This window comes from Salvelinus namaycush, chromosome 4 (assembly GCF_016432855.1).
Source record: "Salvelinus namaycush isolate Seneca chromosome 4, SaNama_1.0, whole genome shotgun sequence".
In the NCBI taxonomy this organism is placed as follows: domain Eukaryota; kingdom Metazoa; phylum Chordata; class Actinopteri; order Salmoniformes; family Salmonidae; genus Salvelinus; species Salvelinus namaycush.
In genome coordinates this window covers 60075682-60101031 of record NC_052310.1, presented here as the reverse complement: position 1 = coordinate 60101031, position 25350 = coordinate 60075682, and the positions used below count along the sequence as shown (strand labels likewise).

The 25350-nt window shown below is 39.1% G+C and overlaps 1 protein-coding gene and 1 pseudogene across 1 annotated transcript; one reads left to right on the top strand and one right to left on the bottom strand.

Annotated features, from left to right (window-relative positions):
- Positions 1-15845: 15845 nt before the first annotated feature.
- LOC120045673 (pleckstrin-like) lies at positions 15846-24488 on the bottom strand. Its single transcript, XM_038990609.1, has 9 exons — positions 24371-24488; positions 22235-22390; positions 21950-22131; positions 21722-21813; positions 21418-21602; positions 19548-19652; positions 18702-18785; positions 18398-18470; positions 15846-16597 (listed from the first exon to the last, which is right to left on the bottom strand). The coding sequence occupies exons 1-9, from the start codon at positions 24452-24454 to the stop codon at positions 16458-16460; spliced, it is 1101 nt and encodes a 366-aa protein (XP_038846537.1). The 5' UTR covers positions 24455-24488; the 3' UTR covers positions 15846-16457.
- On the top strand, positions 23627-23678 carry LOC120046881 (annotated as a pseudogene).
- Positions 24489-25350: the final 862 nt, after the last annotated feature.

The following is a 25350-nucleotide window of genomic DNA, read 5'->3' as shown; positions in this document are numbered from 1 at the left end:
TTTAATGGGCATTGCACTAATAATGGCGCTGACTAGGGAAACTTTCCCATTGTTCTTAGTGCCAGTCTGCACGTTCAAACTAAAACAATGTAACTAATAATGCCATCTTTATGCTTTCGTTAATAAAATAATGATAAAAATACTCTTTAAAAATGCTGATGTTTATTTAGTTATGGATCCATAACAAATATCTATGGGAATAAATATCATTGAATTACAGAAATATTGGAACAAAGTTGTCTAATCAATGTAAACAAATTGTTGCTCACTGGAAACTTTCACTTTCAAACACACACAGTCATGTTGTACAGCTACATTATGGCTATTAGCAGGTTGCTTGACAATAGACTTGCCTAGAAGGAGGGTAGGTGTAGAATTCTATCGTGAAATATATTTCCTAGTTAGGTTGGCTGTATCACAACCGGCAGTGATTGGTTGCAGTTTCAGTTTAATTCACCAGAAAAGACAAAACAAATAATACAACAAAAAGTATTATTATTATTATGTACCACATCCGAACGTGATTGGGAGTCCCATAGGTGGCGCACAATTGGCCCAGCATTTCTCTCCCTCTAAAAACAGAAATAAATGTTTGGCCTTTATTCAGATTACAATCACTTTCGTTTTTTTTGAAAATGAAATAACCTACAAAATATCGTTATATCTTATCAAGTTGATGGCACAGTCATATGAGTGACTCACTCATTCATGGCTTTTGATCAAAAATAAATAAGTACCAACATTCTTTCTGATAGTCTTTAATAACTATATGTTTTGGTTATCCTGACTTGGACACCATGTACAGTATTATAATAACCCATTATGGGCTATGGGCTATTAGAGTATGGGCTATTAGAGTATGACCGCCTACTTAAGAACAAAGAGTATGACAGCCTACTCCTTCCTCCCTGTTGGGGAATTTAACCCCTGTCCCTCGTATGCCAGCACGACATGGGGATTCTTTAGCTTAATAGCCCAGTACTGTAGCCTACTCCCGACCGTCACGTTATACAGTGCAATATTTTCCATTCCATCCTAATGAAAACCCTGAGTTTTTCATTTTTATTGGAATAGAAATACCACAATATTAATCAAATTAATTAAGTTTTTTTTATCAGTCACTTATACTATGTTCTTAAAAAAAGGTTTTAAATTCTCTAGTACAGCCACTATTGAAGGCCATCAAATGCTTCTCAAAGATGCCCTTTGGTGGTCAAACTAGCACTAACTAGCATTAATGGTACCAGCGGTTGACACTTAAATAACGTGCCGTAGAATTCCGCGGCACCATGCAAAGAATAGGGCTTTTATTGATAAATGTGATGTATTAGAGGTAAATGGCAAAGATTAAACATGTCTGCTGTCTGTATTGCTTGTAATTGATATAAGTCAACATCTAAGTATTAAGTATTTTTATTTAAATTGTTAGGGCTGTATTGTTTTAAAAAACCCAATAATGTTGTGGGTCCATCAGACCCATGAACATTGGGTGAATATCAAAAACATGAACACCACAAACATGTACATTCTGTGCAGCTCCAAAAATAGTACAAATTGAGAGAATTTGAAAAATGTCTCTTCATCTCATTTGGGTTGCCGATCCCTGGTTCAGAAGCTAGAACCGAGGGAACATTGGGCTGTGGGAACATAGGGCTGATGGAAAATGGCCTGAGGGAACATGTGCTGAGGGAACAGCGGGCTGAGGGAACAGCGGGCTGAGGGAACAGCGGGCTGAGGGAACATAAGCATGAGGGAACATAGGCACGAGAGAAAATGGGGCTGAGGGAACATGGGGCTGAGGGAACTTAGGGCTGTGGGAACTGAGACAACATAGGGCTGTGGGAACATAGACATGGTCCCATCTCCTGAGACATACTCAAATTCTTGTATGGGAGACTAATTGGATGGGGCAGGGGTTCCCAAACTTTTTTGGCAAGACTTTGAGTATGTCTCAGGAGATTACTCAATATAGGATATTGCATCATTAAATAAACAGTTAGCAGTGTGCAACAAAGGAACAAAAAGCCTAACTCACATAATGAAAGAAAATAACATCTAGGACTAGAAAGTTGTGGTAGAAAGATTTGACTTTTCAGAGTTCGACTCTGAGTTGCTGCATCATTATAATGTGAAGAAAGAAAAAACATCCCTTCCATCACCTTATTAGGCTATAAAGTGAAGTCAGAAGTCACTCAACATTTAACTGTAGATTTAAACTTCAAAGGAGTTTCAATATCTCACACACACAAACACACACAGCTTGAGGCTATGTTGCACTTGAACAGACAGAGATAAGAGGCTCTGACAAGTGCAGGTTTGACAGTGAATGAGAATAAAGTGTGGAAACTGGATGTGGAACACATTGGATGGGACTTTCCAACCAGATTGAGAGAGAGAGAGTTAGTTTCCCATTGGGACTTCAGACACTGCACCAGGGGAGTTTCCTGGAAGTCTTTATAACTGTATATTCCATCTCCTTCTTTCTTCTCTAATTATATGTTCTCTCTCTATCGCTCCGTTTCTCTCTCACTCGCTCTCTTTCTCTCTCTCCCTCTTATCTGTCAAAATCCACATTGAACCAACCTGCTCCATTGATATTTCAAAAGAGTACTAATAGGTAATGAAATTCTGTCATCAGGTTACTGTAATGCAAAAGACTGCCGGTCTCAAGGTAATTAACGCATAAAAAGCTACCCATAGTCTTATAGAGAGAAGACTAGAGCGAGGGCAACCGTACCATGTAAAGCCCAGCTGACAGCTGTCTATAGGCATTTAGAAGAAATGTATATGTGGTCTGCAGCCACTAAAAAATAACACAAGGTATTTGGATTATTTGTATTATAAATTCATTGAAATTATTACTAATTAGATTGGAATTTGGATTGAAATGTGGATAATAAGAGGCTTGAAATTGAGCTATTAAGTACTGGGTGAATGAGAGCTGTCAGTGGGACTAGCTTACATGTGAAAGAGGTGAATGAATGCCACAACCAGTTCTGTGTGAGCTGTGTTTTCTAGTTCTTTGAGCTGAGTTTTCCAGTTTTGTGTTAGCTCATAAGTAACGTTATCTAAGGTCTGTCCAACACCGCCATTGGATCTACAGGTAGAGGATAACATGTCTCAGAAATATCAGAGGATAACATGTCTCAGAGGATCACATGTCTCGTTAGTAAGGAGGATAGCATGTCTCGTTTACGTCGAGGATAACATGTCACATTGGTAACGAGGATAACATGTCTCTGAGGATAACATGACTTTAGATTATATGAGTCATCAGTGGAGTTTGATGTATAGCATTATTATGAATGTAGATATGAAAGAAGAGAGAACTATTTTCAAATATGCTGTTAAATAGAAGTAGTGTAAATATCTAAACCCCTGTATGAATAGAAGGAATTTAGAGATGTAACAGAAATGTATAATGGGTTACTAGAGATATAGTATAATACTATTTAGTATGATGGGTTATTATGATGATCTGATGAAGTAAGAAGATAAATAATAATATACAACTAATACACCCACACTTAGACGTACATGAGTGGTGACGAAGTATTCTGAGGAATGTTCAGAGTGGTCCCTTTATGGATAGTTTGTATGGTTGGAGTTAAAGTATTGTACAGGACTTGACTTACCCCTAACCAATAGAACTATAAACACTTAGAATATTTCCTCCACCCTGGTAATGCATTTTGAAACACTCCATACCCTGTTAAATAGAACCAATGAATGTTGAACATGATTTTCTGTTAACTAAACTTAAAAGCCTACAATTTATTGTACTCCCGATTGAGTTTTTGTTGATATGATGACGTTCTAAACCAATTCGTGAGTAGGCGAAATGGAGACTGCATCTTTTTCCTTGTCTATGCTGTCTCAGGTGCCAGACTTATTATGGACGGAGTGCGACATCTACTGGGGACTGATAGACAGTGCAACCCAGTTAATACATATTGATCCCTCCAAAGCATTACATATGAATTTTTTAATAATAGACATTTAATAAATTAAAAGAAATTGAAGCACAAAGTGTATATTCAAAAGAGACTGGTAATAAAAATGTAGAGTAACTTTTTGAAGGTATACTAAAATGAAAACAATGCCTTCCAATCTGGAGAAAGTTATCATGTTTGTTTGTTTTAACTCTTGCAATAGGGGGAAAAGCAGAACATTGTTTGAGTGGTCCGTGTGTATTAGTAGTACTGATTGAACATGTTTTTTTCTACTGGAAAGTGTTGAAGGAAAGAGATTATGGAGACTAGTGAAAGTAACAAAGTGAATGATAGCAATCAGATAGCAATCCCTTAACGCAATATTTTAGTAATTTGAAGAAGTAAGACAGAGGGATTGAGCATTGGGACTGATATTAAATTAGAGGCTGCTCACTCTTCAAGGCCTGGTCCACTGCTCTTGTGTTTAAGTCATCTGTTGTTTGGATTAGCGAAAACCATCCTGTTGAACAATAGAAAGCCGCCAGTACACACTGAACTCAAACAGGCTGTGAGAGACACAGTGGGGAAATTTGGGACAGTTTGTACGTAATTACATGTCAATGCAACAAGTCAAAAAGATTAAGGACTGATTTAAATATTTGTTAGTGAAAACTAAGTACATGTTTATTTTCTTTCTTCCAGTACTGATGGAATGTCAGTGGCAAAGTTTTTTTTTTCTTCATGTTTATCAATGATTCTGTATCTCTCCCCTTGAAAGAGTGTCCTGAGGCAGTTGCCTTGGGAGAGTAGTTAAAAGTGCACAGATCCAGCTGTTAAAGGACCTCCAAAATTAAGCAAGGCCTGGACATTTTTTTGTGTTTACCCTATGATTTTTGGCACACAAATGCCAGCACCCACACACGACTCAGCTGTTAATGAATATTTGTTAGTGGTTCATACTCTGTTTGATTTAGAAGTGTGGGGTCTTTTAATTTTGTTTTTGTCAGTTTTTCACGGGTTAGAAAGGATGCTGTACACAAATTAAAGTTTCTCTTGTCAGAGTTTTGGTTGCACACATGCAAATTCTCTAAGAAATGTACTGAACAACCTAATGTAAACCTGATACACAAAATGTTTAAAATGTTTGAAATATCTTTAAATAATGTCTGAGGTACAGGAAAACAAACACTCACTTAAAATGGCTGACTGACCTCTGACATCTGTTATGACTTCCTGGTGAGTCCTGATCACCCTTACTAGGAAGACAGATGTTTTTTTATGGGCTATGTAAAAACAAATCATTATAAAGAAGTTTATAATTGATCAATAGTCCTATGTGTAATTCGGACCATGAGAAGGACAGAGAGAGAGAGAGCTGTCTCTAGTCTATTTTACCATTACCTTATGGGATAAAACTCATTGAGTTATCAAGAGATAAGTCGATGAGTTGTTCTTCTTTTTTTTGATTTAACAGGCAGTGTTGTGTTTTATTTCGGATGCATGAATCACGATGTGAGTCATGTGTCTAAAGGGGGAATTACCGGTCCCTTGGAGCCCTTTGGTAAATATGCAAATGTTTTCCTACACATACCTGTCTGTAAAAAAGAAAGAATATGTTTTGGCAATGGATGATAGTTACTTCAAATGAATTGAACTTTTCCCCCACATCGAGTGATATACACAGAGGGGAGAACAAGTATTTGAAACACTGCCGATTTTGCAGGTTTTCCTACTTACAAAGCATGTAGAGGTCTGTAATTTTATCATAGGTACACTTCAACTGTGAGAGACGGAATCTAAAACAAAAATCCAGAAAATCACATTGTATGATTTTTAAGTAATTAATTTGCATTTTATTGCATGACATAAGTATTTGATACATCAGAAAAGCAGAATTTAATATTTGGTACAGAAACCTTTGTTTGCAATTACAGAGATCATACGTTTTCTGTAGTTCTTGACCAGGTTTGCACACACTGCAGCAGGGATTTTGGCCCACTCCTCCATACAGACCTTCTCCAGATCCTTCAGGTTTCGGGGCTGTCGCTGGGCAATACGGACTTTCAGCTCCCTCCAAAGATTTTCTATTGGGTTCAAGTCTGGAGACTGGCTAGGCCACTCCAGGACCTTGAGATGCTTCTTACGGAGCCACTCCTTAGTTGCCCTGGCTGTGTGTTTCGGGTCGTTGTCATGCTGGAAGACCCAGCCACGACCCATCTTCAATGCTCTTACTGGGGAAGGAGGTTGTTGGCCAAGATCTCGCGATACATGGCCCCATCAATCCTCCCCTCAATACGGTGCAGTCGTCCTGTCCCCTTTGCAGAAAAGCATCCCCAAAGAATGATGTTTCCACCTCCATGCTTCACGGTTGGGATGGTGTTCTTGGGGTTGTACTCATCCTTCTTCTTCCTCCAAACACGGCAAGTGGAGTTTAGACCAAAAAGCTCTATTTTTGTCTCATCAGACCACATGACTTTCTCCCATTCCTCCTCTGGATCATCCAGATGGTCATTGGCAAACTTCAAACGGGCCTGGACATGCGCTGGCTTGAGCAGGGGGACCTTGCGTGCTCTGCAGGATTTTAATCCATGACGGCGTAGTGTGTTACTAATGGTTTTCTTTGAGAATGTGGTCCCAGCTCTCTTCAGGTCATTGACCAGGTCGTGCCGTGTAGTTCTGGGCTGATCCCTCACCTTCCTCATGATCATTGATGCCCCACGGGGTGAGATCTTGCATGGAGCCCCAGACCGAGGGTGAACAACCGTCATCTTGAACTTCTTCCATTTTCTAATAATTGCGCCAACAGTTGTTGCCTTCTCACCAAGCTGCTTGCCTATTGTCCTGGAGCCCATCCAAGCCTTGTGCAGGTCCACAATTTTATCCCTGATGTCCTTACACAGCTCTCTGGTCTTGGCCATTGTGGAGAGGTTGGAGTCTGTTTGATTGAGTGTGTGGACAGGTGTCTTTTATACAGGTAACGAGTTCAAACAGGTGCAGTTAATACAGGTAATGAGTGGAGAACAGGAGGGCTTCTTAAAGAAAAACTAACAGGTCTGTGAGAACCGGAATTCTTACTGGTTGGTAGGTGATCAAATACTTATGCCATGCAATAAAATGCAAATGAATTACTTAAAAATCATACAATGTGATTTTCTGGATTTTTGTTTTAGATTCCGTCTCTCACAGTTGAAGTGTACCTATGATAAAAAATTACAGACCTCTACATGCTTTGTAAGTAGGAAAACCTGCAAAATCTGCAGTGTATCAAATACTTGTTCTCCCCACTGTATGTATTGCTGTTGTTGTTTTCTTTCTTTGTTTTTGTTCTACTTCAACAACAAATCTCACCCGAGATGGATGGTCAGGATTTCTCCCTAAGGATTAGCCCTCTGACTCCCTGACCTGTAACTCTGCAGTGAGATCGCCAAGATGATAGGTGAGTATAAGCCAATTTGTGGGAGGGGGGGATGGTTTCAACTGTGTGTTGTAATTCTCTAAGACATATGTTTTAGAAGTCTGGATTTCCTGAATCATATCGGAAAATTATTCCAGAGTGGAAGACGCTCCTTCCACACTAACTTCTCTCTCTGCATAAAGTATTTCTAAGGCCCATTTTTTCCATACTGATTGATTGTCTGGGGACTGTTCAGAGTGTTTTCTTTTAGCAAACAATGAAAGGGTGTTAGTAAACACCACACAAGGTTTAAAAGGAAAGTCTTCCAATTTTCAACGTCATATTCATTACTCCCTGCATCATACAAGTGTCTACATTTGTGAAAATGGTGTGTTTCTATGGTCTGTCGTAATCCTACCCTGTGCCATCAAAGTGTAGGATTAAAAGGAAAATACCCCCCATCTAGTTTCTAGCCAGAGGGAGGGTATTTTCTGGCTCCCCATGTCACTTCAAATTTTAGAGTGTTTGAAAAGTGTTTGAAAACATACAGTATGTAGACAGTAGAATTGTGCTGGAGATAATGAAAATGAGGTTGGAAAGTGGTGGAATAGCCCTTTAAGCATACGATTACATAAGCTTGACCTCTGAAGCTTACATTAACGGATCAATGTGTGTGCAGCACTGGAGGCTGCCGAGGGGAGGACGGCTCATAATAATGGCTGGAATGGAGTGGATGTGTTTTAAACCATTCCAGACATTATTCCATTCTAGCACTACACAGCTGATTCAATTAGCCAACTCATCATCAAGCTTTGATTAGTTGAATCAGCTGTGTAGTGCTAGGGTAAAAACCTAAATGTGCACCCACAAATTTGTAAGGAACTCTCCTCACCTCGTTGTCTAGGTCTTAATTGAAAGGAAAATCCAAAAACCTGCAGACACTCGGCCCTCCGTGGAATCAGTTTGACACCCAGCAGAGAGTTGTGAAATTAGAAATTGATCAGATCTGAGAAGTGTGAAGTTACTATGTTAGAAAAGAGAGGGAAAATCCAGTTTCTGATTGTGGTAGACATTGGTGTCTGCAGAGAAAAGCCAAGATAATGATTATTACATAAGTATCTAGAGCAGGGATGGGCAACTCCAATCCACCGGGGCCTTTTGCCCCAGCCCCAGCTAACACACCTGACTCCAATATTCAACTATTCGTGATCTTCAGAATGCAATTAGTTTAAATCAGCTGTGTTTGCTAGAGATCGGGAAAACTGTGACAACACTCCGGCTCCCGAGGATTGGAGTTGTCCATCCCTGATCTAGAGCTGGAGTTGCGCATCTAGATTTAAACTTCAATTCACATTGATTCTAATAATAATGTGTTGTAGTCAAAGTGCCTTAAATCCCTATTCTGCTGAAGTTCAATTGTTTCATATCATCTTATTTTCTGTTGAGGATTTGCATCTTAGATCAGAGAAAACACACACACCTCTACACATCTATTTTTGACTTTAACTTTAAAGTGTTCTGAAGTTGAAAGGTTCAAGTGTGCATGTGTGGGATAGCATCCTTTGCTCCACTGTTTCATTTGAGAGTCTGGGTTGCTGTGAAACAGTCTGGGTTGCTGTGAAACTAGACACCCAGTAATGATTCCAGACAAGAAGGTTCAAACAGGAAGCAGCTCTCTGGGGACAGGGTATTTTTATATAAGAGTAATGGCTCCACATAATACAATTCTTGCCAGGTAATGTCATGTTGGATATCAATGGGCTCCCCTGTGAGTCATTTGGATATGTCTGGTCTCTTTTCATCATTTTGGTTAGTGGTTCCCAAACATGATGTCGGGACCCCAATAGTGTTCATTCCACTGACATTTAAATGGAGTCACCTTTGAAAATATGTTATCATATCAAACAAATAATAACTTTTTTATTTTCAAATGGGTATAGAATATAACTTTTAGTGTCAACTAAGGATTTTTTAAAGTATTGGAATGTGTTGTATTGTCTGAGTTTAGTTGGTACTTATGTATGTATGGTATTAGGCTGCTCCTATGTCTACACTCTGTATGGTTTATACAGCACCTTCAAAAAGGTATCAGGCCCCATTAATTGTTCCACATTTTGTTGTGTTACATCCTGAATTTAAAATGATTGAATTTAGATACCTCATAATGTCAAAGTGGATTTATGTGTTTATATATTACTTTTGATTTCATACAAAATGAAAAGCTATAATGTCTTCAGTCAATAACAGTTCAACCCCTTTGTTATGGCCTAAATAAGTTCAGGAGTAAATATTTACTTAACAAGTCACATAATACTATAAGTTGCATGATTTTTGAATACTATCTCATCTCTGTTCCCCACACACACAATTATCTGTAAGGTCTCTCAATGTCAAACACAGATTCAACATCAAAGACCAGGGAGGTTTTCCAATGACTCAAAGAATGGCACCTATTGGTAGATATGAAAAAAACTGATTTTGAATATCCCTTTGTGCACGGCGAAGTTATTACTTATACCTTGGATGTTGTATCAATACACCCAGTCACTACAAAGTTACTGTCATACTTCCTAACTCAGTTGCCCGGAGAGGAAGGAAACCGCTCAAGGATTTGATTACGAGTCGAATGAAACAGTTACAGAGTTGAATGGCTGTGATGGGAGAAAACTGAGGATGGATCAACAACATTGTAGTTACTCCACAATACAAATCTAAATGACAGAGTAAAAACGAAGCCTGTGCAGAATTTTTTTTTTTCAAAACATGCATCCTGTTTGCAATAAGGCACTAAAGTAAAACTGGAAAAAAATCTAATAATATACTTCAAATACGAGATGTGTTTTTCTAGTATATCTTAAGTATACTATAAATATAATATCACACTTCAATATACTTATTAAAATTGGACTTTAAATGTTTTTTCAGTCTTTTAGTATACTATAAACATACTATCATCAACCTTTAATACACTTGTTAAAAGTGTACTTTAAATTCACTATTTTTCAGACTTTACATATTCACTATCATTTTAAACACACACATTAAAACTGTCCTTCAATTTCAAACGCTTTAATTGTAATGCAGTATATTCATTCAAATTACACTTGGAGTTGTTTTTAAATTTAATCATTGATTATTTTTTTTATAAAACTCTGCTTGTGAGTGATCAAGTACACTATAAGTATACAGTGCCTTGCAAAAGTATTCATACCACTTGTATTTCTTCACTTGTATTTCTTCACGTGTGTTATTGTGTTAAAAAGTGGGATTCAAATGTATTTAATTGTAATTTGTTGTCAATGAACTCAAAATACTCTAATGTCAAGTGGAAGAAAAAATATAATAAATAAGATTCATAAAAATGTGATAACTGAAATAGAGTCATTGCATAAGTTTTCAGCTACTTTAATTAGGCAAGCCTAAATTAGTTCAGGAGAATAATTTGGCTTAACAAATTACAGTTACAATGTTACATGGACTCTGTGTGAAATAATAAAGGGTTGATATGATTTTTTAAATGACTAACCCTTCCTCTGTACAACATACATACATACAACATCTGTAAGGTCCCTCAGTCATGTATTGAATTTCAAGCACAGATTGAACTAAAAAGACCAGGGAGTTTTTTGAATGCCTCATAAAAGAGTAGCCATTGGTAGATTGCTAACAGTATCAAATCAGACATTTAATATATCTTTAAGCATGGTCAAGTTAATAGTTATGTTGTGGATTATGTATTAAACCACCCAGACACATCAAAGATACAACCATCCTTCTGACCTGAGCTGCAGGACAGGAATTGAACTTCTCAGGGATGTCACAGTACCATGAGACCATTGGTGGTTGTAAAACAGTTATAGAGTTCAATGTCTGTGAAGGGAGAAAACTGAGGTTGGATCAACAACATTGTAGTGACTCCACAATAATGATTTCAATGACAGAGTGAAAATAATAATACAAATATACTGAATATAAATATTCCTAAACATACAACTTGTATGCAACTAAGCACTAAAGTAATACTACAAAAAAGAGTTTCGGCCTAAATGCAAAGCCTTATGTTTGGGTCCAATCCAACACATCACTGAGTAACTGCTGCCTTATTTTCAAGCATGATGGTGGCTGCATCATGGTATTGGTATGCTTGACATCAGTAAATAAAGGGGAGTTTTCCCGGATAAAAATAAATGGGATGGAGCTAAGCACAGGAAAACTCCTACAGGAAAACCTGCTTCAGTCTGCTTTACAACAGACAATCCTAGAGGAATTCACCTTTCAGCAGGACAATAACCTACAACACAAGTCCAAATATACATAGGAGTTGATTACCAAGAAGATAGTGAATGTTCCTGAGTGGCCAATATACAGTTTTGACTTAAATCTGCTTAAAACTCTGCCTTCTAAAGTTCTAGAAAAAGCCATATCTCAGACTGGCCAATAAAAAGAAAATATTAAGATGGGCAAAATAACACAGACACTGGACAGAGGAACTCTGCCTAGAAGGCCAGCATCCCGGAGTCGCCTCTTCACTGTTGACGTTGAGACTGGTGTTTTGCGGGTACTATTTAATGAAGTTGAAGACTTGTGAGGCATCTGTTTTTCAAACTAGACACTAATGTACTTGTCCTCTTGCTCAGTTGTGCACCGGGGCCTCCCACTCCTCTTTCTATTCTTGTTAGAGACAGTTTGCTCTGTTCTGTGAAGGGAGTAGTACACAGCGTTCAGAACAAGAATAGACTGACGAGTTTCAGAAGAAAGGTCTTTGTTTCTGGTCATTTTTAGCCTGTAATCGAACCCACAAATGCTGATGCTCCAGATACTCAACTAGTCTAAAGAAAGCCAGTTTAATTGCTTCTTTAATCAGGACAACAGTTTTCAGCTGTGCTAACATAATTGCAAAAGGGTTTTCTTATGATTCATTAGGCTTTTAAAATTATAAACTTGGATTAGCTAACACAGCGTGCCATTGGAACACAGGAGTAATGGTTGCTGATAATGGGCCTCTGTACGCCTATGTAGATATTCCGTTATAAAATAATCTGCCGTTTCCAGCTACAATAGTCATTTACAACATTAACAATGTCTACAATGTATTTCTGATCAATTTGATGTTATTTTAATGGACCAAAAATGTGCTTTTCTTTCAAAAACAAGGAGATTTCTAAGTGACCCCAAACTTTTGAACGGTGGTTAAGTACCAAGCAAACTCAGACAACACATTCTAAAATGTAAAAAATCCTTAGTTGACACAAAGTTTGTATTCTATACCCATTTGAAGAGAAAAAAAGTTATTATTTGTTTGATATGATAACATATTTTCTAAGGTGACCCAATTTAAATTTCAGGAATCCCCTAATGTGGTCCAGACATCATGTTTGGGAACCACTGACATAAATGAGGAAAAGAGATCAGACATATCTGAATGACTCACAGGGGAGCCCATTGAAATCCAACATGACATTAAATGCAAAAATGTGTATTATGAGGAGCCATTACTCGGACATAAAAATACCCTGTCCCCAGAGAGCTGCTTCCTGTTTGAACCTTCCTGTCTGGAATCATTACTAGGTGTCTAGTTTCACAGCAACCCAGACAACAAATGAAACAGTTGAGCAAAGGATGCTACGCGCACTCAAACCTTTCAACTTCAAAACACTTAAGATAAAGTCAGAAATATGTGTAGAGGTGTGTGTATGACATGAACTTGGTTTTACCTGAATTAAGTACCAATTTCAGTTAAACAAAGGCTTTCTGCAGGGAAATAAAGGCAGATTTACAGATAAACAAATATTGTTAATGTAAATACTAAAAAGAACCAGACCAAGAATCGATCTCTGTAGGACACCCTTTTTTATGCCTGTCACGCCCTGGCTATAGAGGTTTTTTATTCTCTATTTTGGTTAGACCAGGGTGTGACTAGGGTGGGCAGTCTATGTTCTTTTTTCTATGTTGTTGGTTTTCTATGTGTTTGGCCTGGTGTGGTTCCCAATCAGAGGCAGCTGTCTATCGTTGTCTCTGATTGGGAGCCATACTTAGGTACCCTGTTTTCCATTTTGTGTTGTGGGTGATTAATTTCTGTTTAGTGTGTTGCACCTGACGGAGCTGTTTCGGTTGTCACTTTGTTGTTGTTGCTTTTTAGTGTTCAGTTTCTATTAAACATGACGAACACTTACCACGCTGCGTTTTGGTCTTCACCTTCTTCCGACGACAGCCGTTACAATGCCCAGAAAACCTGATGTTATGGTTCTTTGGGATGGTTATAGTTTTGCTCTAATACAGTGGCCTGATACTCATAGTTTACAGGCCACATCAGGCCTGCAAGTCACATTATGCTGTCTTGCAAAGTGGTGGGTAATTCCTATTAGAATTGTTTTTCCAATAGTCTTGAAAGAGTTCCCACATATGCTGAGCACTTGTTGGCTGCTTTTCCTTCACTCGCAGTCCAACTCATTTCAAACTATCTCAATTGGGTTGAGGTTGGGTGATTGTGGAGGCCACATCATCTGATGCAGCAATCCTTCTTGGTCAAATAGTCCTTACACAGCCAGGAGGTGAGTTTTGGGTCATTGTCCTTTTGAAAAACAAATGATAGTCCTACTAAGCGCAAATCAGATGGGATGGTTGCTGCAGAATGCTGTGGGAGCCATGCAGGTTAAGTGTGCCTTGAATTCTAAATAAATCACTAACAGTGTCACCAGCAAAGCACCCCCACACCATCACACCTCCTCTTCCATGCTTCACGGTGGAACTACATATGCGGAGATCATACGTTCACCTTCTCTGCATCTCACAAAGACAGAGCGGTTGGAACCAAAAATTACAAATTTGGACTCATCAGACCAAAGGACAGATTTCCACCGGTCTAATGTTCATTGCTCATGTTTCTTGGCCCAAGCAAGTCTCTTCTTCTTATTGGTGTCCTTTAGTAGTGGTTTCTTTGCAGCAATTTGACCATGAAGGCCTGATTCATGCAGTCTCCTCTGAACAGTTGATGTTCAGATTTGTCTGTTACTTGAACTCTGAAGCATTTATTTGTGCTGCTGAGGCTTGTAACTCTAATGAACTTATCCTCTGCAGCAGAGGTAACTCTGGGTCTTCCTTTCCTGTGACGGTCCACATGAGAGCCAGTTTCATCAAAGTGCTTGTTTGTTTTTGCGACTGCACTTGAAGAAACTTTCCTGATTGACTGACCCTCATGACGTCACGACTTCCACCGAAGGTGGCTCCTCTCCCTGTTCGGGCGGTGCTCGGCGGTCGTCGTCGCCGGCCTACTAGCTGCCACCGATCCAATTTTTCCTTTTCGTTTGTGTCTGTCTGTTTTGTTTACACCTGTGTCCTATTAGTTAATTTCGGTGGGTTTATTATCCTCCGCTGCCTGCTAGTCTTTTTGCGGGATTATTTGCTGTTGTTACTTTGTTAGGGGTGCGTGTTTGCACCACAGGGTTTTCTTTCTCACGGTAGTTGTACCATTTTGGAATGTGTTTAGGAGTAGATGTTTCTCCTCCGTGTGTTGCGTTTATTTCCCTGTGTGTGGCGACTTCGTTTGGGCGTGTTACCCCCCCGTGTTACCCGCCCCCCCTTGTTGAGTTGGGACTTCTAAATAAACGATTGTGCCACTGGGACTTCCTTGCTCTCCTGCTCCTGATTCCTGCACCTCCCTCCTCTTAGGAGGCACGTAACACATGTCTTAAAGTATTGATGGACTGTCTTTTCTCTTTGCTTATTTGAGCTGTTATTGACATAATATGGACTTGGTCTTTTACCAAATATACCAAACCTACCTTGTCACAACACAACTGATTGGCTCAAACGCATTAAGAAGAAAGAAATTCAACAAATTAGCTTTTAACGAGGCACACATGTTAATTGAAATGCATTCCAGGTGACTACCTCATGAAGTTGGTTGAGAGAATGCCAAGAGTCTGCAAAGTTCTCATCAAGGCAAAGGGTAGCTACTTTGAAGATTCTAAAATATAAAATATATTTTGATTTGTTTAACACTTATTTGGTTACTACATGATTCCATATGTGTTATTTCATAGTGTTGATTTCTTCACTATTATTCTACAATGTAGAAAATAGTAAAAATAAAGAAAAACCATTGAATGAGTAGTTGTGTACAAACTTTTGACTGGTACTGTAAGTATTCTGACCCTTTGCTAAGACACTGGATTTTGAGCTCAGGTGCATCCTGTTTCCATTGATCATCCTTGAGATGTTTCTTCAAATTGAATGGAGTGCACCTGTGGACAATTAAATTGATTGGACATGATTTGGAAAGGCACAGTTTGATATGATATGTTTGCTATTCTGCTTTTCATGAAAGTTCTGAACCCTGCCTTTTATTGTATTCGGGAGGCATTACATCTTTCAGGATGTCATAACGCCCGGTCGGAGTAGATTAACACGAGGAGAGTCAAAGGCACATGTCAAATAGTAGGGGCACACAATTCTGGGTTGTTTGAAAACTCTAACTTTTTTGGACATTTACTTTTTGACAGAAACCAGAAGGTGGAGACAAAGAGTAGATATTTAATTGATACTTTTTGACAGACACTCGATTTAGAACACAGCGATATACAGTCAGTACATAGACAATGTGCATATCAAGTGATATGGGATAAGAACATCATGAAAACCACAGAGTGACAAGGGTCCTCAAAGGCAGGATATGATACGTGTTTGTTCAGTCATAGGAACTGTCTGCAATGGTGAGATTCTTCTAACTGTCCTATTTCTTTCAGGCTGCTGGATGGAAAAGCAGAAGGCCACACCAGAAACCATTACAGAACTTCACGCCTTTCTACACAGAACATTGTACCCTTCACAGTCTGCCTGTATCTCATATCTAAAGGTGAGAGTGCACCCACATCATGGTGAATTATGAAAAACATGTGAGGGTGCATTTTATCTATATGTACAGGAAATGTGTAATCATTCAACATAAATACAATAAGAAACATACAACTCGTAAAAGCTGAATTTTGGATCAGTCATTCATCCTTCAAATTCTATGGCTAAATTATTAAATTCAGATTCCTTCTGGCTCTGCAACAAGTATTTGTACACGCCAACCATAATCCATATCCCTCAATGTAAGTTGTTCAAATTAGCTGTGTGGCCTGTTGTGATTATTTTCCGGTTTTAGACACAGTGTGGATGGCTTTGATCCACTCCTTCCTCTCCTCGGGTGTAGTCGCTTGTAAGAAATAGTGTGTGTCATCTGAAGTGATGATCTCAAAGAGATTCCCATCAACATCATACCTCTTGGCTGAACCAAGAAACAATGAAGAAGAAAAAATTGTCAAAAGAGTTCAAAGGAAATTGCTAACAGTAAACAGTACACTTCATAGTCCTAGGCCTAGATTCAATCAGATCATGCATTAACCGGGATAGCAGACACCTGCATAGTGGATGTTTTGGCGGTGTCAGAGGTGGAACTGGGTTGGAGCAGTCAAATCGGTGAGCAGCTGCTCTTGTGATCATGGTCACGAAGCCACACCCACCCCATTCACGTACTTCAGAATGAGAAAGTGTTAGGCCATAATTACACTCAAATTGAAAACTCATGAAACAAAATAATGAGTATTTCTACAGTCCTAATCAAGGTGTAGATTATATGTCACATTGTAGTGTTTTCAAACTTGTAAACAAGGCTGCATGGGCAATGGTATCTTTAGGTATAATGCCTGGAGCCACTTGTGGATTTGACAGCTCTAACTCAGTTCCACCTCTGACACCGCCAAAACAACCTCAATGAATCGAGCACTAAGTCAGTGAGTACAGTTACACGCATACAATAATGTGATTATTGTGGGAGATAGTCAGATTAATATAATAGTTTGATTACAACGTTTACATGCCTTGCAAGAAGAACGATTTCCCTAATAAACCTATTTATATGGACACATCTAAAAACAGGATACCTTATGGCATTCTGATTAATGTAGAAAATCAAAATAATCCAAATAAATTTTATTTATTTTATCATTTTATTTTCGGGAAGCATATTTGATTTTGAGTTCGGACATATAAAGATTGTATACATCATTTTTGGCCAGTAGTGCTGTGGAACATCCAGGTGCTCTTTTGCGAACTTCAGACGTGCAGCAATGTTTTTTTTGGACACCAGTGGCTTCTTCCATGGTGTCCTCCCATGAACACCATTCTTATTTAGTGTTTTACGTATCGTAGACTCGTCAACAGAGATGCTAGCGTGTTCCCGAGATTTTTTAAGACTTTAGCTGACACACTAGGATTCTTTTCAACCTCATTGAGCATTTTGTGCTGTGATCTTGCAGTCATTTTTGCAGGATGGCCATTCCTAGGGAGAGTAGCAACAGTGCTGAATGTTCTCCATTTATAGACAATTTGTCTTACCGTGAACTGATGATCATCAAGGTTTTTGGAGATCATTTGTAACCCTTTCCATCTTTTTGAAAGTCAACTTCTTAATCTTAGGTCTTCTGAGATCTCTTTTGTTCGAGGCATGGTTCACATTAGGCAATGCTTCTTGTGAATAGCAAACGTACATTTTGTGAGTTTTTTTTTGTAGGGCAGGGCAACTCTAACCAACATCTCCAATCTCGTCTCATTGATTGGACTCCAGTTTAGCTGAATCCTGACTCCAATTCACTTTTGGAGGTCATTAGGCTAGGGGTTCACATACTTTTTCCAACCTACACTGTGAATGTTTAAATTATGTATTCAATATAGACAAGAAAAATACAATAATTTGTGTGTTATTAGTTTAAGCACACTGTGTTTGACTATTGTCGTGACTTGGATGAATATCAGATGTGATGTTGACCAATTTATGCAGATATCCAGGTAGTTCAAAAGGGTTCACATACTTTTTCTTGCCACTGTTCTAATAATTTGAAAGATTACAAAAAAAAAAACAGGTGTTTTAATTAAGATAAGCAGAGTAAGGAGTTTACATGACTATTGCATAATCTGCCCGCTGCCATAATCAGTTTAATATCGCATTATTACTGTGCATGTAAATGTACTCAGTGAGTCAGTGTGGGATTTGGATCGGTGTATGTCCACTCCCCAGTAATTAACTCACCCTCAGGAACAAACTCCACTGCTGTGATCACAGACCCTCGCAGGTGGATAGAGCCCAAAGGGTTCTCATCACCCTACAGCACGAGAGGGTGGGGAAGGGGGAGAAAATGGGATTGAGGGCAAAGAGAGAGAGAAAATAACAGATTAGCTAGAGAGACAAAGTCAGGATGGAGATGAATGAAAGGCATTAGCCAAGAGCGAGGGAAAGATTGAGAAAGACACATTTTTCATGTTATGTTCTTGAAAAATTATATTGAAATTGAAAATAATTTTGTGTCATGTTCCACTCTGCTGTAATCCTGTACCTTGGTGGGGTCGTAATAGTGAATATAAGCAGGATCATCCCGGAGGATGAACTTCCGCACGTTCCAGTTTTTCCTCCGATGACCCTGGGGGGGGGGGGAAAGAGAGCATGAAAACAAAGCCTTATGCACGGTTCTGTTTCTGATTACTATCAGTTGTGAAAACAGCACCGACCACAGATATGGTGCTGTGTGTGGGGTACTTTCACTTCCTTCATCGCAGACATCCTTTTTATAGACTTAACACTTTACACAATTTCTGCCTGCAGATTGCCCCTTTAAGTATGGAATAAAGCATCATTCAGGACATCCCAAAATATCAGATTTTTTATTTATTTTACCAGGTCAGTTGACTGAGAACACATTCTCATTTACAGCAACGACCTGGGGAATAGTTACAGGGGAGAGGAGGGGGATGAGTAGGTGACTGTGATGGTATGAGAGACAGCTTGGGAATTTAGCCAGGACACCGGGGTTAACACCCCTACTCTTACGTTAAGTGCCATGGGATCTTTAATGACCTCAGAGAGTCGGGACAACCGTTTAACGTCCCAACCGAAAGACGGCACCCTACACAGGGAAATGTCCCCAATCACTGCCCTGGGGCATTGGGATATTTTTTTTAGACCAGAGGAAAAAGTGCCTCCTGCTGGCCCTCCAACACCACTTCCAGCAGCATGTGGTTTTCCATCCAGGGACTGACCAGGACCAACCCTGCTTAGCATCAGAAGCAAGCCAGCAGTGGGATGCAGGGTGGTATGCTGCTGGCGAACTGATAATCCGGTAATATTCACAATTGTTCATCACCTAGATATTCAAAGAGTGTTTACACAGTGTTTCCAGTCTTACCTGTTTGAGTAAGCAGCCCTGTTTTATTATGTTACCCCGAAACTCCTCCTTCAAAATCACGTCTTCATCACTGGAGTAGCCTTCACAGAAGAACCCACTGTCTGCCTGCAACACACCATACAATGTAAATTCACATTTGGATACAGTATTATCTCATAATTTAAAACTCACTTATAATACATTGTAGCTTTTACATACAATACCAGTCAAAATATTGGACACACCTACTCATTCAAGGGATTTTCTTTAGTTGTACTATTTTCTACATTGTAGAATAATAATGAAGACATTAAAACTATGAAATAACAGATATGGAATCATGTAGTAACCAAAAAAGTGTTTTTTGAGATTCTTCAAATAGCCACCCTTTGCCTTGATGACAGCTTTGCATACGCTTGGCATTCTCTCAACCAGTTTTATGAGGTAGTCACCTGGAATGCATTTAAATTATCAGGTATGCCATGATAAAAGTTAATTTGTGGAATTTCTTTCCTTCTTAATGCGTTTGAGCCAGTTGTGTTGTGACAAGGTAGGGGTGGTAAACAGAAGATAGCCCTATTTGTTAAAAGTCCAAGTCCATATTATGGCAATAACAGCTCAAATAAGCAAATAGAAACAATAGTCCATCATTATTTTAAGACATGAAGGTCAGTCAATCAGAACAATGTATTAAAGTGCAGTCGCAAAAACCATCAAGCACTATGAAAAAACTGGCTCTCATGAGGGAAGGAAGACCCAGAGTTACTTCTGCTTCAGAGGATAAGTTAATTAGACCAGCCTCAGAAATTGCAGCCCAAATAAATGCTTCAGAGTTCAAGTAACAGACACATCTCAAAATCAACTGCTCAGAGGAGACTGCGTGAATCAGGCCTTCAAGGTCGAATGGCTGCAAAAGAAAAACGACTAAATGACAACAATAAGATGAAGAGACTTGCTTGGGCCAAGAAACACCAGCAATGGACATTAGACAGGTGGAAAACTGTCCTTTGGTCTGATGAGTCCAAATTAGAAATTTTTGGTTGTAACCGCCGTGTCTTTGTGAGACGCAGAGTAAGTGAACGGATGTTCTCTGCATGTGTGTTCCCCACCGTGAAGCATGGGGGAGGATGTGTGATGGTGTGGGGGTGCTTTGCTGCTGACACGGTCAGTGAGTTATTTAGAATTCAAGGCACACTTAACCTCCATGGCTCCCACAGAATTCTGCAGCGATACACCATCCCATCTGGTTTGCGCTCAGTGGGACTATCATTTGTTTTTCAACAGGACATTGACTCAGCACACCTCCAGGCTGTGTAAGGGCTATTTGACCAATAAGGAGAGTGATGGAGTGCTGCATCAGATGACCTGGACTCCACAATCACCCGACCTCAACCCAAATGTGATGGTTTGGGATGAGTTGGAAAAGCAGCCAACAAGTGCTCAGCATGTGTGGGAACTCCTTCAAGACTGTTTGAAAATCATTCCAGGTGAAGCTGGTTGAGAGAAGGCCAACAGTGGGCAAAGCTGTCATCAAGGGTAGCTACTTTGAAGTCTCTAAAATATGTTTTGATTTGTTAAAGAGTTATTTGGTTACTACATGATTCCATATGTGTTATTTCATAGTTTGATGTCTTCACTATTATTCTACAAAGTAGAAAATAGTAAAAAATAAATAAAAACCCTTGAATGAGTAGGTGTGTACAAACTTTTGATTGGTACTGTACGTACAGTACATATATGTTTCTAACATCAGAAGTGTTCAAACATATCCCAGTCTGTGTGGTCTTCTAGCAAAGGACCAATATATCCTAATATCTTCTAGCATATATGGAATAATATATTGAGACTAGCAGCTACATTACTAACAACAACAATCAACCCATCCACTCACAAAGTAATAGAGTGCATCTGGATCATCGAGGACGGCAGACTCTGCCCCTCCCTCGACCGCCTCTTTGGACAGGTCCCCTGCGGGCTGCAGGAAACCTTCATTCAGGAGTCCTGTAGCCAACATCAGAGCCTCAGGCCTGTTCCTGGCCTTGTCCTTAGAGATCAGCCAGTCCACCACCGTACCACCTGCAGAGACATGCATAAAGAAGATAATCAAAAGTGGTATGATCTATCTCAATGAGACTCAATGACTCAAATGAAATCCACTGTCACCTAAGTCCTAATACATTTATGTGCTAGTGTACCTGTGAAGCAGTGATTGTAGACTCTCTTCTCCTTCTCCAGCTTCAGCTCTTTGACACCATCCTCCTGGTCTCTCATTAGAATGTACAGCTCACTGAGAAAAGGCAGACAAGAAAGCAGACAAGACTTCGTAAGTTATCAAATGACTTAGTTCCCAATGACCTGTACGTAGCTCCTGTAAGCGTAGTCATGGATTATAGGTAGTTTGTATGTCAGGTCATAGGTCATACCTGAGGTTGATGGTATCGGGGAGGCGAATGGACCTCCTTGTGGACTTCCTGGTGAACTTTCTGTCCCCCTGCAGACAGGTGATGACTCTCTTGATGTCCTTCACCCAGGACTCTCTCTCCTCCAGGTGGGATGCCTGGAAGTAATGGTCCTGGTTCTTGGCCGTTCTCAGCTTAAAAACAAACTGCAAGAAAATGGCAATGTTGCATTACATGGGAGGGAGGGGCACTACAGTAATGATAGACACTTACACTCGTATTTAATACTGAAAGGTGACGTGACCGTACCGTCCTCTTGCTGAAGTCCTGACAGGGGCTGGTCAGAACAGCTCCCTTCAGTGGGATCATTCCTTTGGGAGCGTTGTCTGTCTTTCTCTTGAAGAACTCCACCCCATCTTCAGACAACACCACCCACACCACCTTCCATGAGTTCAGCACTGTGCCCTGAAGAATAAAGGAGGAAATGTACATGTTGATAGAATTTGTAATCACATTGTAATTGCGTAGTCATTGAGTTGAGCTGTTTTTGTTATTACACAAGTTAATCTGTCCCTATACCACAGATATTCCACAACCGCTCAACTCTGTTCCTAAAATACAAATACAATGCAATTAGAAACATGTAGATTACATTGTTAATAGACAGGTATAAGAGAAATATCATGTAAAGTGTTATCAAATCCATATCGGCTTGCCTGGATGCTGGGCATGAAATGTATATAGCTAACATGAATAATGTATTTTAGTATTTCAATGTTGCTTAATCAATCCTTACAAATAGAGAATATACTCAAGAGCAAAAAAAAGGTCATACAAAAAGGAAATATACACATAGGAAATCATCAACCCAATACTCAGTTTTGTGAAATGTTCTCGTTTCACTTAACTTTGTTAATGAAGGTTCACCATAGAGAGTTATGATGCAAAAGTATCACAGGCACTACCTATACTTCTACTAATATGAACCAATGATACTGAGCAACTGATAACAATTGTAATGCATAAGAATAGCACAGGCAAAAGTTTATACGCAAAGAACAGTATAGTATGTGACATGACATAATCATCTTCTAATCAATAGATTAAGTTATATAGATTATGATTAATCCTGTGAGGTCATGGGTTATCCATCTTCATCTGACCCCAAACTAAGAGTCACGCGACCAATCATCTGAGTTAGTCATTTGTCAGGCCATGAGAAATACAAAGTGTGAAGACTATTTTCAGATAATGTTGTTTGTGGGGGAAACAGTTTTGTTGCTATCTGCTCATGTCTCTCTAAACTGAGCTAATTTACAAAAAACAAAGTGTGCTGTAGAAAACTGTACTACACTGTACTATTCTTCGATCATGTGTAGTACTTAGTTTAGAATGTTGTAGTATACTGTAGAATACTATAGTAAATACTACAGTATTATCCACAAAAGAACAGTGTAGTAAATACTACAAAAACCTCTGCAAAAACACTACAGTCCACAAAAACACTACATTTTTTAGCTATAGTAAATACTACAGTATGTAATTTGCATATATTCTGCCCATTCCCCTCCCCATATCCCAATGTGTGCACCCCGTAAGTAAGAAACCTACATGCCATGTATAAAGCATATGGTTAAAGACAAGAGCAGAAGCGCTGAATTCTCTGTTCAGAACCCAGTTTGCCCTAGCTACAGGTTATGGCACATTTGCTCTCTTAGTATTTCTCCAGTAGGTTTCCTCGAGGAAAACCCCCCCCACTTCTATGTCAAAGATAATAAAACAAAAAGACTACAGTAAATACTACAGTAATGTCCCCCAAAACACTACAGTAAATACTACAGTATATTACAGTCCGCAAAAGCAGTACAGTAAATACTACAGTATACCATACTACAATCGGCAAAAACACTACAGTAATTTCTCTAGTATATACTACTCTTTTTTTTACTGCATTAATTATACTATAGTAAACTGTAAATACTGCAGTAAATACTACAGTATTCACTGTAGTGTTTTTATCGGACTGAAGTAAATACTGCAGTAGAGTCCGCAACAACACTACAGTGAATACTGTAGTATTTCTACCATAATACACACTATATTATGTTTTTCATGTGGGAAGCGATCAAGTCTCAGGGCAAATGCAAATAGTCCTAGAACTAATCTACTAACTTCCAGTTTAATTTAGAGCACTTGACTGACAACTTAAGTTGGACATGTAAAAAGTCAAATATAGTGCCAGCTGACTTGATGTTACTAGCTCTTGTCAGAGTCTCCATCGATGGATCTTGTCCCTAACGTTCTCAAATGTGAGATCATCTATTTTCTAATAACTAAACCGTCCACAACACATCTACAGTATTACATTCTGGCCCAAGTTAAACACAAAGACCTATAGTAATAATTGTATTTTAAGAGGAACATGTTTTCCTGTATCACCCTCACCTTTTTGACAAGGTATCCTTCTTTGATCTGTTTTGGCTCCATGTCCTCTGGCTGCTGGTCTCTGTATCTGAGTGACTGATGCATACATAGTCACTCTTTCTCTACAGCAGTTTAAGGAGGAACACCCATCACCCTCACATATGACCTCCAGTATTAGAGATAGGGGGAAGTTGAGTGGGGTGTGTCACAATGCTGGTGGCTTGCATGGCTTCCCCTTCCTACTCAGTGGTAGTAAAAAAGGTTGGCCACCGCTCATTCTCTTTCTGTTTGTACGTGGTCAAAGAGAGGATGCCTGTGTCATTGTTTGATATTGAACCTTGGTTGTAGTCACTGGTCGCTCCTTTCCTTTTTAAACCTCTTAAATATATTTTTTTTACATTTAGCTCAACATTAAATTACTTCACCAATGCATAGAGCAGCTTGCTATGGAGCAGGCAAACTATGTACATGCATTGGACAGACAAGTGTAGTGTTGGCTGCGATATACTGGTTGACTTTTTTTGTCATAGCAACACAAGAGGCTGTTTCCGAATAAGCTGAATATTTCTTTACTGAAACAGCATTCCAATCTCACAGTATGGTGGACTGGGAGTTAGACACCACGTTAATTACACAAGTCAATTATCAGGGTAAACTCATTTATGGATTTTATTTTGTACATCAGTGTGTAGGCTAATAAATGTAAAATAGCCATATTGGATCATCTGAAACAATCCCACTTGGCACATAATTTCAACAACAACAACAAATCCAATGTGATGATGTTGAAGTTGTATCAACATTGATGTTGTATCAACATGGAAAACTGATTGGATTTGAAAAAAGTAATCAATGTTTTTCTTCATCCAACTTTTAAACGAAATCCAATGACACGGTGTGTTGTTATCTTGGCAGGATGTGGTTTCACTTTACACCTTACCACATTTTATCAAGTGTTGCCTTTATGCCTGTGGTCTCAGTGGAATGTATCTGCTGTAACT

What these genes read in the sequence shown, in the direction of transcription:
- LOC120045673 (XM_038990609.1), bottom strand. Translation starts at nt 24,454, where the DNA reads ATGCATCAGTCACTCAGATACAGAGACCAGCAGCCAGAGGACATGGAG. An exon ending in AGGACTTCAGCAAGAGGACG is followed by an intron (nt 22,132 to 22,234) that starts GTACGGTCACGT and finishes ATTTTCTTGCAG; the next exon opens with TTTGTTTTTAAGCTGAGAAC. An exon ending in ACTATTACGACCCCACCAAG is followed by an intron (nt 18,471 to 18,701) that starts GTACAGGATTAC and finishes CTCGTGCTGTAG; the next exon opens with GGTGATGAGAACCCTTTGGG.